Below are 16,128 nucleotides of genomic sequence, written 5' to 3'. Positions count from 1 at the left end.
CTTCTCATTATATATATATATATATCAGACAATGTTCTGTCAGTCAATGTTCATATATCATGACTATCAATGATGTCAAGACGTTTGTATGAATGTTCCGTTTGGCATGTATCTTGATGTAATGACATGACAACTGCATCTGAGTTTTGGGCAACCCTTCCCACGCTTTTGTTACATGCTGGCTGAAGACCTAGCTAGCCAGTTGCTAGCTAACACAAGACACAGATGAAAGGGGAAACGTATATGTATTTTTGATTTAGATCAATAGGGGAAACCTCAAATTGTAGTTGCTGTCACGCTGCAGTCAAATTATGGCACCAGTAGACTAGCAACCTAGCTATGTAAACCAAAGCCCTTTAAATTAGGTAAGAGAATAACCTTTGTTGTATTAAAATTAGGCTTTTGTGATGTCAAGACTAGTGACCTTTGTGACGTCCCACCTCCTGAATCCAAGTGTTTGACATGGGGGAGGGGACCAGTTATGATCAAACTTTATCAATGTAGAAGCAACTGTTATTTTTCACACTTTGGTAGTCTTACTTTGATCTGGTTTCATCCAAATTTCATGATTTTGACTGTTTGGGACGTTTAAATAAATCTCAAATACAATCTTGCTGTTGAAAAGCTGCTTGCTGGTGTAAAACATATACAGGATATCCCATGGCAAATGCTAGATCTACATAATATACCACAGTTGATTTGATAGCCAAATGAGGACAACAGCGCTGTGCGCAGCTAGCTTGATTTTAAACAACACTATACATCCTACACAATCTGACTATAACTATTATACAGCAAACTAAGAATCTTACACAGTCAAATCATCAATCACAGTGTGCACCTTATAAGATTAATCTGTTGTTTTCAGTCAGAAAGAGAGAACAAACCATAGCATTATGGGAGCACCCACTAAGCTAGGTTTGTTGGATCCAATATCTAAACATATCAGCAGCACAAGTCCCACAAGTCAACTTTCAAACATACAAAACTAAAATCACCGTTCTTCACATTTCAAGCATCACACATGCAATTTCAACATATTCTAAAGGAAAAAAATATATATTGTAAAAAATGTTGTGTTTTACCCCCTTTTTCTCCCAAATTCAATTACGATCTTGTCTCATCGCTGCAACTCCCCAACGGGCTAAGGAGAGGAGATGGTCGAGTCATTGCGTCGTCCGAAACATGACCCGCCAAACCATGCGCCTTAACACCCGCCCGCTTAACCCGGAAGCCAGCTGCAACAATGTGTCGGAGGAAACACTGTTCAACTGACGACCGAGGTCAGCCTGCAGGCGCCCGGCCTGCCACAAGGAGTTGCTAGAGCGTGATGAGCCAAGTAAAGCCGGTTGTGGCACAGCCTGGGATCGAACCCGGTCTGCAGTGACGCCTCAAGCACTGCGATGCAGTGCCTTAGACTGCTACACCACACGGGAGGCCCCTAAACTATTTCTAAATGACACCGACTTAACTTTAAAAACTTGGCTCCAGCTATAAAAATGGTTTATGTAAAAACATATTACTGTCCTGAAAGTGCTAAAATTGTGTGAAAACAATCAGTAAAAAGGTGCTGCTTAACCAAGGCTGAAGTACTTAAGGAGGGCTGCCTGGCATCATGATCCTCTAGTAGGGAGGTTGATTGTCATGTTCAGTGTACAGTTGCCAGCAGTCAGTCTCTCCTGTTTCATGATGTTTATGTGTTGCTGCTACAGCTCTTGGCATAGCTGGGAGGAGCTTCTGTAACAGAGAGGACAGCGGATATCAGTAATCAGACAGAAAGAGACATTACTACACAATACCCACCCAACTACATACTTTTCATCAGAAACGACATGAGTCATGGGCATGGCAAACACTTACGAAGCAAAGGCATAAATGTCTACGGAATGGCAATTACTCTTACATTCATATTGGATATTAGCCCAGATTTAAGCCAGCCACAACTGATACAGTGAGATGACAATACAACACCAGAAACACCTAACCCAAATACTTAATATCAAAATGTGTAATAAGATAACTAAGTAAAAAACTAAATAGCATTAGCACTGCCAGTCACTACAGGTTATTCAATAGGAGTGTAAGACTGACCATGTGGGAGTGTGGAGGTGCTGTACTCTGGCGGTAGTAGTGGGTACAGGGTGGGCATGGAGTTGGCCAGATAGTCCATCTCAGCTGGAGGGGCACTGGGGGAAGAAGTAGAGACTCTGATCCTGGGAGCAGGTTTTGGGGCTGGGCGGCGGGGAGGGGCAGTAGTAGGAGGTCCTTGGTTATGGGAGGTTGGCTCAGAGCGGCTGCTGTTTTCTAGCTCGGTAGGCTTGGCAGAGGAGCAAAGAGGATCAGGGGTCTGGGGAGGTGGTCTGGAGCGCTGTGCTGACGTGGTGTCCACTGAGATGTTTCCAATGTGGATGGGCAACAAAAATGACACCACAGGAGATTTCAGAGAGATCTAATGTACCAGGGAGTAAAAGGGAGAAGGTTTCATCAAAACATGCGTGCTAAACTACGGACCAAAGGGTTTGGCTATAGAGGAAACGGTAGAGGAATGGTCTTGTGAAAAGAGAAAAGTTGCTTACTTTAATAAAGTATTCCATGTTTATTAGGCCACAGTCAACCATAGATGACTGGCGCAGAGGAGGTACAATAATCTGCTCCTTCCACTCAGTCTGTTTGTCAGCCTTCACGCCAGCACCCTCCACCTGCACTAAAGTCCTCAAGTCAATGGTAGGCTTCTTCGTCTGGTAAGTCACTTTCTATTGGAGACGAGCACACAGAAATAATGGTAGAAAATGATTGAGGGATAAAATAAAAACACCTTTATCTCTCACCTACACATTGAGACAATAATGACCACATTGCAGCTTTATGACACCGTTGACTAAATCACACTTGGTTGTACAACACTCTTCTGTTGTACATCCATAGCCTTGCTTTATTTCAAGCTCTGTAGACTCAGTAGTCTGTACCTGCATGAGACGGGCCACCACAGTCCCCGTGGTTTTCCCAGACCGGTTGTCAATCTCTGTGGTCAGTTTGATGACCTGACCAGGGGTGTAGCCCTTCATGTCACTCTGGGCCTTCAGCACCACCGTTCCTGTCTTCACCCCCAGCAGGTAGGTGAACGTCTTAGTAACGGAAGATGAACTAGGTCCCTGGAAACAGGTGGGAAATATTAGGTTAAGACCAGATTCCCCAATGTCCTGTTTCTAAGACTTGGATATTTCTGATTAAGTGAAAATGTATAAAATCTGCTAGGAAAAACTCACATGGATGTCAGGCACTTCGTTGAGGTCGAGGAGACTCTGCAGGTAGAAAGGCTTCTCAGTCTTATAGTCCTTAGAGAAGCGAGAAGTGTCGATGAAAGCCCTCACTCTGTACATAATTTTTTCCATAGTTCCCTTCAAAGGATGTGGGAAGAGAGGCTATATGGGAGGGAAGGAGTAAAGGCATTTATCACATATGTATTTTCACAGAGGCAAGAATACAGGCAACAGACTTTCAAATGGCCTCTATCTATTGCAATTGTACGTCTTGAAGGTGTGCAGGTTTCAGGTGACAGATTTTAAATCACAATGGACAGTTGATTAGGACCTGTTAGGTTGGTGTGGGTTTCTGTGGTGTGTGTCATGTACATTGTTATGAAAGACCGCTTTATCAGAGCGAAAGGGAATCCCTTCTGGAAAGGCAGTCTGTCTGTCGGTCTGTCTGATAGACCTTATCGATGAGTAATGGGCGGAGGGGTTATGATGTTATCATTGGGCTCCCTCCCTGAGAGCTATAGCATAGATAAGGGAGAACATGTGATACTGTTTTAAGAATGATCTATCACACTCATTTCCTTAGCATGCAAAGGTTTGAAACAAAAAGACAAGTAGGCCATGACAGATTGTTAGCATAAACGACCACGAGACAAAACACAACAAGGGGCGGCAGGTGACCTAGTGGTTAGAGCGTTGGGCCAGTAACCGAAAGGTTGCTGGATCAAATCCAGACAAGGTAAAAATCTGTCTTTCTGCCCCTGAACAAGGCAGTTAACCCACTGTTCCCCGGTAGGTCATCATTGTAAATAAGAATTTGTTCTTAACTGCCTAGTTAAATAAAGGTTAAATAAAAAATACATATAAAAAAACAGGGGAGAAAGCAACTGCTATACATGAGATAGTATGACAACAGGTGGCAACACCTCAGGGCATCTATGCTCTCAGCCCATACCACACTAGTCAACAATTGGAGAAGAGGAGGCTAATGGGTACAAGGATAAAAAAATAAAAAAATGTGTCATAAAAGTTTATTACAGAGTTTTACTATAAGCTAATTTACATTTACATTTAAGTCATTTAGCAGACGCTCTTATCCAGATCAGGAATCATTTTTAAATGACTTATAACCCCTTGATAAAGTATACCTCAATAACTCTTACAAACAGTTCATGGGCACGAGTAAATGACCTTACAATTACTCTCCTGTGTGCTCATTTGTAGCACCATTTCCATTGAAGACACATGACAATGGTCTCTATGGTAACACTCATAACCATTGATGTAGAGCCACAGGAAACGGTACTGTAATTTATTGCTCACATTACTTCTGCTTATAGTGAATGAGCCATGTCAGAACTACAGTAAACTTACATGTCTGATTATAAAATGACATGTCTGATTATAAAATGAGGAAAACCCATATGTTTAAAGGAATGTGGTGCAACAGGTCTACAAAGCACTCAGTGGCCTTACCTGGAATGAGAAACTTGAATGGAAAACTGTGATCTCCCTCTTTCAGGGTTCCTGGGACACAGGAAAAAAAAGGATAAACATCAGATCAGCTGGCTGGAAAACATTCTGTCCATTAACAATTGTTCATCTTCTAGGAATCACATTTTACTTTCAGGGTAGAAGGGGAACTTCAGAACATGGATTAAATGTTTGTTTACCTTTTCCTTCTGACATACATAGGTGATGAAGGAAATATCCATTACAAAACAATGATTTTCTGGAAGATGTATGTTTCATTAATTGAATGTTTGAAGCTCCAAAAGGTGAGAGAGAAACAGGTAAAGACCCCGTTGACAGCACCTTTATCTGCCACAGAGAGCGTGCTGCTGAAGTACTGCTCTTCCACTGTCCAGGCTGTGTCGTCCATCTTGCCGGTGACACCACAGAAGCCTCGGCAATTCACCTTGATATCTGCAGGGATAATACATAGTAAAACACAGTAACATAAGAGAAGTTGAGGTCCTCAGACTTCATAACAAAATGGAGATACAAACAGAAGCAGAGCATGGCAATGTATTCTTGAAAGACCTTTTAGGATAGTTTACATTCTGATTGACATGTTCTTTTTTTGCAAACAAAGCACCTATTGTGGACAACTACTTTAACACGTCACACAGATATATATATAACAGAACTAAAAAGCAAACTCTAATTCTGAGAAATCCAAACACAAAGACCAGTAAAAGAAAGACAAACATACATGTAACTGCCAAAATAAAGGAGACACCAAATGAAAGTGTCTTAATAGGGCATTAGGCCGCCAGAACAGCTTCAATGAGCCTTGGCATATCTGGTGACAGACACACACACATCCTTTAAAACCCCCTTTGAGAACCCTCTTTAAAAAAGCACTCTTCTTCTAGCCATGGTTAAATAAAGGTTAAAAAAAATAAAAAATAAAGAAAATGGTAGCCAAAATAAATGGGCAACTGGACATTTTTATACATGACCCTAAGCATGAGATGTTAATCGCTAAATTTACTCAGGAACACCACCTGCGGAAGCACATGCTTTCAATATACTTTGTATCCCTCATTTACTCAAGTGTTTCCTTTATTTTGGCAGTTACTTGTAGTTTTCCTGGTGTGATGTAATGCAGCACACTTGATCAGTTTGCTTTCCTCAGTGAGTCACATGTCTGGCTGCAAAACTCTCCAAAACACACTGAAGTCACAAGCCCATGAGCACAGAAATTAAAGGGGACTAAATGGTAGTCCCAGCGGGGATTGGCAACAGCTCTTGGCCAGCAGTGTGCATGATCATGACCCGAATTAATTAATAGCTCAATCAATCATAATTCTGGTTTGAGCCAAGTAAGACAGAAAATCCTGGAGGAGGATGGCCAAGAAAAAACGAATCTATAAACAAACCCTGTAGAAATATGAAGTGCAGTACTCTGATTGATATTCAGTTAAATTCTCTGCTTACATCACACAAGAAGTTTAATTGTAACTTCCCATTATGACTTTAAGAACATGAGTGGGTCCGCTATTACAGACTAACAATCTGCTCTGTAGGGAGTACCAGCTCTTGTGAAAATCTACACTGAACAAAAATATAAAACGCAACTTGTAAAGTGTTGGTCCCATGTTTTTGAAATGAAAGATCCCCGAAATTATCCATACGCACAGAAAGCTTATTGCTCTCAAATGTTGTGCACAAATTTGTTTAGATCCCAGTTGAGGATTTCTGCTTTGCCAGGATAATCCATCCACCTGACAGGTGTGGCATATCAAGAGGCTGTTTAAACAGCATGATCATTACACAGGTGCACTTTGTGCTGGGGACTACAAAAGCCCACTCTAAAATGTGCAGTTTTGTTACACACATAATGCCACAGATGTCGCAAGTTAAGGGAGTGTGCAATTGGCATGCTAACTGCAGGAATGTCCACCAGAGCTGTTGCCAGAGAATTGAACGTTAATTTCTCTACCATAAGCCGCCTCCGTCATTTAAAGAATTTGGCAGTACGTCCAATCAGCCTAACAACCGCAACTCAACCAGCCTAACAACATGTACATTAGTGTGTTCCAGTTCCCGTCAATATCCAGAAACTTCACACAGTCATTGAAGACGAGTGGGACAACATTCCACAATCAACAGCCTGATCAACTCTATACGAGCAAGATGTGTCACGCTGCATGAGGCAAATTGTAGTTACACCAGATACTGACTTGTTTTCTGATCCACGCCCCTACTTTTTTTAAAGGTATCTGTGACCAACAGATGTATATCTGTATCTCCAGTCATGTGAAAGCCATAGATTAGGGCCCAATTGACTGATTTCCTTACACGAACTCTGAGTAAAATCTCTGAAATTGTTGTTCAGTGTAATTTGAAGTCCTCACAACTCATGGGTCAGATAGCCAATACTGTAGTAACTTGGGAACGTTATCAAGTTCATAAGACATCAGTTATCAACAACAGTGCAGCTAGGGACACTGTGCTCAGTATCGGAATGTAATGACGAAAGCTGCCCCACCTGTTTTTCCTGACCTGCAATGTAAACAAACCAGAGGTCCATGACACAAAACACCTTCAGTGTGACAAGAGGGCAATTTCGTTTCCATGTTGGCTACGGTTCAGAGAAAATAAAAATAATAAAAACCAACTAAATGCATTTTCTAACTCCACGCACCATCTCAAAACATGTTTGATCACCCAGAGTACAATGTTGTTGAAAAGATGAGTGAATTTGTGTTTTTGTTCCAGCAGCAAGTGATCGGGATGAGGGTGACCACCACCTGTCAGCAGCCATTTGATACTTGAAACAGGGACAGCCATTTGAGATCCTTGACATAAGACATAAGACATATTGCCATTTCATCCTTGGGTTAAAATGTTCATGGGCAAACAAATCTTGTTTTTTGTTCGTTTTGTTGTTTTACCTTAAGATATGGTGAATATTAAAAAAGAACGGTCAAATTTGTCCTTTCTGACAGCACCTTTAAATGAGATTGATCACCTTGCCCACCCCCCAACGCATCTATAGAAACAGTGTCTGTTCGAGTGACAGCACAGTATTTAATTCAACATCCTAAGTATTTACTGTAAATAAAAAACGCTTCACAAATCACACCATTGAGTTCGTTTCAGTGGAACACGACTTTCTTGTCAGTCCGAGGAGACAACGAAGGTTTCACGACAGCTGAAAGAACATTACCTTTAAATAGTAGCGCTTGGGCGGTTGTAATTTTCAGCGTGCCTGAAACGGCATCTCCAGGACTATAAACAACTTTATTGTCCTTAAAAGTGATGTCAAATTCTTGCAGTTTCCCCATGTTTCCCATCACGAAAGGCTGCCACCGACGGATCGGTCTATCACCTGTGCTCTGTTGTGGCGTTTTCTTCCCTTTCGGTTCAGCCCTCTCAACGTGACGTCACTAACATGAAACTCAGTCTCTTATTTAAAGGTACATTTTCTCACGTCACAGTTAAATACTTACTGAAATGTAATGCATGTGGGTCTGTCGTCCGGTAAACAAAATATCATAGCTGTTTTTTTCAATTTTATTTCCATACATCAAACTGACTCAGTAAAATATTTTACAGGACAGACATGCCTCTAAAATACAAGTTAGGGTGTCTGATATGCCTACTGTATGGATAGTCAACACTTTCCCCTTTAGTGAGTTTGTGAGATGACAACTCTATGTACATTTGCAAGGGATTTTTAAAATGAAAGCAAAAGATCACAGAAACAATAATTATATTACAAAATATAATTCATACACAATGGGGGGAAAAAACAACCCAAAAAACAATTTGTTTAACAGTTAAAAGTTGACCCAATATGACACGCATGCAGACTTATAATTAGAATTATCAATGAGATATGAATATGGAAGTGAGAGAAAGCTGCATGATGTATATAGAATGAGATACATTCAATGATATTGATAAACTTACAGTCTATGACTGACTCACACCATGAAAGTCTGACTGCTGTTGGATGGTTATGTCAGTTGGGATGGTGGTCAGGGACTGGAGGGTCATGGAGGTTGACACTGTGCTGTCATCTTGAGAAGTAATTGATGTAGAGTGGAAATAGACTAATGCTTAAAACACCTTAGAAGGAAAATATATGAAGAGTAATACTTAGGATGGGAATTATCATATGGAAATGTTTCTCATTTCCATGTATTCAAAAAAATGTCAGAATGTATTTTGCAACACTTCGTAGAGTGATGTCAACGGATGATATCACATTTGACCTTTCCTGTGTTGCCACATTCTCTTGCCCTACAATTCACCTCTGCTTTTCAACAATTGTTGTATAACAATGGTAAAATCATCTAAGATTATCCAGTTCACAAATCCCCAAAATACTAATATTTGTATTATTTTTTAACAAGTACATCTGGACTTCAGTGGTGTAAAGTATAATAGTTTTTTTGGGTATCTGTACTTTCCTTTACTATTTATATGTTTGATTACTTTGACTTTTATTTCACTACATTTCTAAAGAAAATTATGTATTTTTACTCCATACCCTCCATTCCCTGACACCCAAAAGTACTCATTACATGTAGAAAGAGGAGGAAGGGAAGCGCTGCTAAGGTACACAATAGTAAATTTGGTAGACAGAAGGTGCTCTTTGGTAAAAGGGGTGAATTGGTCATCAAAAAGAAAGGAGGACCAAGGCACTCTTCATATAATTAATTAAAATGCCTTTATTGGTATGGCATGTTCAATAGAAACAAAGTTTTAAAAAATCAGACGCGTTTCGGCTGCATGGCCATCGTCAGGGAGTACACAAAAATAATACAATGTCCTCTTTTGAACAGCTTTTCCAAATAGCCCTAATTAGAAGTGGGAGTGGTTACAAAATTGATTGGACACACCTAGTAAGCAATACTATACACATTAAAAAGTGAAATACTGAAGCTATGTTATCATAAAAATACAACTCCAAGCTAGAAGTATCAGAACACTAAAAGGTAGTTCTAACCTTAAATATGACTGGGAGAAGTGTCAAGAATAAGACAGCAATATATTCCATAGTACACTAGAACACAGCAAAACATGAACAACAGTCTAAACATAGCTGAGGGCAATTGAGCAAAATGTCCACTAGATGACAGCAAATGGACCTATCACAACCCGACAGGAAGGGTGAGAAATCCATATCTTCATTTAAACCAGGGTATTTAGTGGCCTGTAGTTTGTAAATCCAAAAACTTTCCCTTTGGTTTAATTGTTTAAGACGGTCCCTTTTTCTAATAGAGGCTGGAATATGATCAATACCCATAGCTTGTAGGGAGGCAGGGTTGCCATGGTGTAGGGACTTGTTGTGCCTTGCCATGGGGTCTTCATTGCCTACCCGTATGGCGTACTTGTGTTCCGCTAAGCGGTCTTGAAGGCGTCTCTTTGTCCGTCCAATGTAGAACACCTTGCACTGTGGACATTCCAATCTATACATGACATGAGTGGTTTTGCAGTTAATGAAATGCTTGACGTAATACTCCATTTTGGAAGCTGTGTCAACAAAATACTTCTTCTGTGCAATATTTCTGCAATGGTTGCAATGGTTACATTTAAAAGAGCCCTTGGGTTTGTGGTCAAGCCAAGTTTTTTGAGTCACCCGGAAGATAACTGTGGACTAATTTGTCATTTAGGGTAGGACATGTCTTAAAGTTTATGTCTGTTGGCTCAGGAAAGACTTGGCGTAGTAGCGTATCACTTTGGATGATTCCCCAATTATTGTTGAATGTTGCCACATTCTCTTGCCCTACAGTTCACCTCTGCTTTTCAACAATTGTTATATAACAATGGTAAAATCGTCTAAGATTATCCAGTTAACAAATCCCCCAAATACTAATATTTGTATTATTTTTTAACAAGTACATCTGGACTTCAGTGGTGTAAAGTATAATAGTTTTTGGGGATATCTGTACTTTCCTTTACTATTTATATGTTTGATTACTTTGACTTTTATTTCACTACATTTCTAAAGAAAATTATGTATTTTTACTCCATACCCTCCATTCCCTGACACCCAAAAGTACTCATTACATGTTGAATTCTTAGCACGACAGGAAAATGGTCCAATTCACACACTCATCTAGAGAACATCCCTGGTCATCCCTACTGATTTCTATCTAGAGGACTCACTAAACAAATTCTTCTTTGGAAATTATGTCTGAGTGTTGAAATGTGCCCGTGGCTATCCGTAAATTGATTTGATTGTGCCGTCTGGTTTGCTTAATATAAGGAATTTTAAATGATTTATACTTTTACTTTTGATACTTGAATATATTTGAGCAATTACATTTACTTTGATACTTAAGTATGTTTAAATCCAAATACTTGTAGACTTTTACTCAAGTAGTATTTTACTGGGTTACTGTAAATTTTACTTAAGTCCTTTTCTATTAAGGTATCTTTACTTTTACTCAAGTATGACAATTGGGTACTTTTCCCAGCACTGCTGGATTTAAACTATAATGATTTTAATATCTAGACTGTTAATTTTTAACTGTATGTTGTTGACAGTAAGTAATTATCTCGCTCTCTACCCTCCTTATAATCATGCCAAAGACAACCTGTTATTATAAGCCCATAAGAAGAGAGAATTTACAAAGACTTAAAGCATTACCTCGTTCACACGTGCTGTTCAGAACGGGACTTTGTTAACACCTCGTCACAACTCCTCTAGAGACTTCCTGCTTGAGGCGGTAATAACACAATTAAACAGAAAGAGGAGAAGCATTTTTTTATTTTTTTATCAGCTATGCAATCGTTAAGCCACAGAACATCCAACCCCACCCACATTACTTATTTGTTTTGCTTATAACCGAGTAAAATATTTTTTTTTTTCAAATGAATGCAGTGGAAAAGGTATTCCTTTTAACATGCATATGATATACACTTTGATTAGTTTAAAACAGAGCATGTTTATAGGTTTTGCTTTACAATTACAGTATCTAATCTTTATTACACATCAATAAAGAATACATTTATGATCACTCTCTGGTACATACATTTTTTCTTCACATGTCCCATGTCAATTCTATGAATACTATTTATGTTATAGATAATAAAACTATACTTTCTCAGGATGATGAAGACACTGAGCAAATGTGATGAGACTACTATGAGGATCCTTATTCAAGATATGTTCAAATGCTGGGTGTGGACATGTGTTCTAATACAATGGAGGGAGAATCAATAGCAGCATTGTAGCTGATTTGGTCATTTGTGGCAGAGTCTTCTTTGAACTTGACATCAAATTTTCTGAGAGACCTATGAATAGCCTTGACAAAATTGTGTGATCCAAAACTGTAAAGCAATGGGTCCAGACAGCAGTTTGCTCCAGCCAAAATCCAGGAAAAATAGTATGAGGTCTCCACCTGCAGAAGGATGCATTGTTCTGGAAAGTACTTCTTTAACACGACAGCCACAGTGCGTATCACATTCAAAGGCATGAAGCACAGTCCAAATATCACCAGACACATGGCCACCATTTTACGGGACTTGGCCTTAATACCACGGCCCTTAAACGTGTTGATATTGATACGAGACACTGATCTTGCTATCTGAACATAGCACGTCACTGCCACTGAGAAAGGCATTAGGAACCCAAGGGTGAGCAAAACGAAGTTGATGGCAAAGTAAGTCTCAACGTAATCTCGCTGATGAATGCTGAGACATTGTGTGCGGTTTCCCACTTGGCTTGTGTTAAAGAAGTAGAAACAGGCAATCCCCTTAGCCAGCAAAACCAGCCAGACTCCAGCACACAGCTTCTGAACAAACGCCTTTCGTTTCATGCAGGAGCCTTGTTTAAACTGGACCACTGCCACATATCGATGAATGCTGATGAGTGTGAGGAACAGGATACTGCCATAAAAGTGAATGATCAGCAGGGCAATCTTCAACTTGCACAGAAAAGCTCCAAAGGGCCAGTGGCTACCCATGACAAAGTATGTTGCCATAAATGGTGCAACTGGTGTGATGATAGCATCACTGACAGCCAAATGAAACTGCAAGACGGCACCAGAGCTCCACTGTGGTATACGGCAGCAGAAGACCCACAGACTGAAACTGTTGAGGAAGAAACCAACCAGGAAGACCAGGAGGAGGAAAACAGTGATGGAGATATGCTGGGGTTCCACTGTACAAAGACTGCTGTTGGCTGTAATGTTGTACAGAGGCAGCATTGTGCTGTTCATCTTGGGATGGGATGTAGGGGGGGATGCAGGACATAAATATTCACCTTGAAAATGTTTAAATGGAACAGATTGTTAGTCAGACCAAAGAAAATGTACATATTTAGTTCAAAATAATGAACACATTGTGTGCTACATCCTTCTCAATTCTTGTAAATTGTTGTTTAGTGTAGTCAGAATGAACAACTGAAAAGCCACTGAACAGGATGTAAAACTTGGAGCTGAGGTGAGAAATGATCTCACCACGAGTCACCTACCACAAGGACATCGACTTTGTCACAAAATAGCTTTTCATCATAGCAAAAAATAGAACTCCCTAATTTAAAGTATAAATATTATATTTGAAAGTGAACATTCAATTAATGTCCTACCGGAGGTAGGCACTAAAGCATTAAAATGTATGTATTCACTACTGTAAGTCGCTCTGGATAAATGTGTCTACTAAATGACTAAAATATAAAAATGTAAAGCTAAAGCTAATTCAAGCATACATAACTGAAAACAATTGTGAAATTAAGGTTACAATATCTCTACACAATGGAACTTGTGATCACGATGAAAAGTCATAAAATCTACTTTCGAGTAGGCTACTTACTTAAGCTTGCACTTATAGTCCATCAGTGGTACAAGACCTGAATGACAAACGTGTTATAACTTCCCCCAACTACAAGATGTGGTTTCCCACAACCATGCTATGTAAAGCAGACAGAAGTAGAATTGGTCTTTCTCAAAACCACATCAAATCAAATTGTATTAGTCACATGCACCGAATAAAACCTTACAGTGAAATGTTTACCTAACCAACAATGCAGTTAAAAAAAATATGAATAAGAATAAGAAATAAAAGTAACACGTAATTAAAAGAGCAGCAGTAAAATAACAATAGTGAGACTATATACAAGGGGGTACCAGTACAGAGCCAATGTGCAGGGGAACCAGTTAGTCGAGGTAATTGAGTAGGGCCAACACTCCGTTTTCTATATAAAAGCTCATTAGTAAAGTTGTCTCTGAATCTGTTCTTTGTATTTTTCATAGTCTAAAATGACCATAGCACCCCCCCTGTCTTTGGTTATCAAACCTGCAGACGAGTCTTTCAGTAGTTCTTCTATCCTGGTGAGGTACTTCTGAATATGGTTTCTTTTTCTTGTATATACAGACAGACATGGCTTCTTGTTAAACTAACCTACAACAGATATTAATTGAGGAGTTGTTAACCATCGGACAGAATTTGCTTTGGGGCTTAAAATGAGTAAAAGTTCTTTGTTAGGTTTGTAGGCCAGAAACAGTATTTTGGGAAAACACGTTTAAGTTTAATCTTGCCGAAAGAATTTAAACACATATACTTTCGTAACAAATGGTTTGTCTGTACATGTAGGTACAAAAGAGGCCCTTAGATAAGACTGAGACTTGTGAGTGAGCTTTTCTTTGGAGAGGTTACTCGATTATGCTGTAGCTCCGTGTCCACGGCCTGTGTTCCTGGTCCCCTCTGACCGCTTGCCTCTCCTGCATAGATTATTTTTGGAGCCTTCTTGTACTGCTTTCGGGCAACAATAAAAAACTGTTTGTGTGCGATGGTAGCTGGAGTCGCTGTCTGTAGGGAATTTGCTCTCAGTCTGTGTCCGAGTCTCTGTCCCCCCCCCCCCCGGTCAGTGGTGCTTGCCTATGTCGGCCTCTCGGTGCTGCCGTCCTTGGGCCTTCCCATGCATAAACCTGGTTGAGCTGGTAGTCCTCTGTGTCTCGATATTTCTTGATCTTTGTTGCTTGTAGGAAGTCTCTGTATTACCCAATGGATTGGTTGATTGTGTCATGTATGGCTGTGAAGTCCGGCCCAAGAATCTCCTTCATTATAACCTCATGTTCACTGAGCTAAACTTGAACCTTTTTCACTTCCTTCGACGGGTTTCTTATTTTTTCATGTTATTCAGTTGTTACCATGCACTTGCAACAAAGATAGCTCAGATGTGCAAGTTCCTTCTGAATTTTGATGACGAGACAATAAAAGATGACCTATAATGTACAAATTTAGGCTATCATGTACCCTACCCACCACAGTCATATACATACATGCATACAGTGCCTACGTAAAGTATTCAGACCAATTGACTTTTCCCACATTTTTTACGTTACAGCCGTATTCTAAAATGGATTAAATTTGATTTCAAATCTTCAGCAAATCTACACACAACACCCCATAATGACAATGTGAAAACAGGTTTAGACATTTCTGCAAATGTATATAATTAAAAAAAATGTTAAACAGAATTTGGAAAGGCACACACCTGTCTATATAAGGTCCCACATTTGCCAGTGCATGTCAGAGCTAAAAACCAAGCCATGAGGTCGAAGGAATTGTCCGTGTCGAGGCACAGATCTGGGGAAGGGTACCAAAACATTTCTGCAGCATTGAAGGTCCCAAAGAACACAGTGGCCTCCATCATTCTGCAATGGAAGAAGCTTGGAACCACCAAGAGTCTTCCTAGAGCTGGCCGCCCAGCCAAACTGAGCAATCGTGGGAGAAGGGCCTGGGAGGTGACCAAGAACCTGATGGTCACTCTGACAGAGCTCATCTGTGGCGATGGGAGAACCTTCCAGAAGGACAACCATCTCTGCAGCACTCCACCAATCAGGCCTTCGTGGTAGAGTGTCCAGACAGAAGCCACTCCTCAATAAAAAAGGCACATGACAGCCCACTTGGAGTTTTCCGAAAGGCACCTAAGAACTCTGACCATAAACAAGATTCTCTGGTCTGATGAAACCAAGATTGAACTCTTTGGCCTGAATGGCAAGCGTCACGTCTGGAGGAAACCTGGCACCAACCCTACGGTGAAGAACGGTGATGGCAGCATCATGCTGTGGGGATGTTTTGCTACAGGTTTCTGTACCAAATATTAAGTTCTGCTTTTCTGATGTATCAAATACTTATGTCATGCAATAAAATTCTAATTAATTACTTAAAAATCATACAATGTGATTTTCTGGATTTTTGTTAGATCTCTCACAGTTGAAGTGTACCTATGATAACAATTACAGACCTCTACATGCTTTGTAAGTATAAAAACCTGCAAAATCGGCAGTGTATCAAATACTTGTTCTCCCCACTGTATATATATAGTTTGGACACGTACTCATTCAAGGTATTTTCTTTATTTTTACAATTTTCTACATTGTAGAATAATAGTGAAGACATC

The 16,128-nt window shown here is 39.9% G+C and overlaps 1 protein-coding gene and 1 pseudogene across 1 annotated transcript; both read right to left on the bottom strand.

Annotated features, from left to right (window-relative positions):
• Window positions 1-1,547: 1,547 nt before the first annotated feature.
• On the bottom strand, window positions 1,548-8,136 carry LOC139545593 (arrestin domain-containing protein 1-like; annotated as a pseudogene).
• A 3,332-nt stretch (window positions 8,137-11,468) lies between these two features.
• On the bottom strand, window positions 11,469-13,643 carry LOC139545592 (P2Y purinoceptor 2-like). Its single transcript, XM_071353544.1, has 2 exons — window positions 13,536-13,643; window positions 11,469-12,987 (listed from the first exon to the last, which is right to left on the bottom strand). The coding sequence occupies exon 2, from the start codon at window positions 12,941-12,943 to the stop codon at window positions 11,894-11,896; it is 1,050 nt and encodes a 349-aa protein (XP_071209645.1). The 5' UTR covers window positions 12,944-12,987; window positions 13,536-13,643; the 3' UTR covers window positions 11,469-11,893.
• Window positions 13,644-16,128: the final 2,485 nt, after the last annotated feature.

This window comes from Salvelinus alpinus, chromosome 19, assembly GCF_045679555.1.
Source record: "Salvelinus alpinus chromosome 19, SLU_Salpinus.1, whole genome shotgun sequence".
In the NCBI taxonomy this organism is placed as follows: Eukaryota; Metazoa; Chordata; class Actinopteri; order Salmoniformes; family Salmonidae; genus Salvelinus; species Salvelinus alpinus.
The sequence above is the reverse complement of the archived record's forward strand: the minus strand, read 5'-3'. Positions and strand labels throughout refer to the sequence as shown.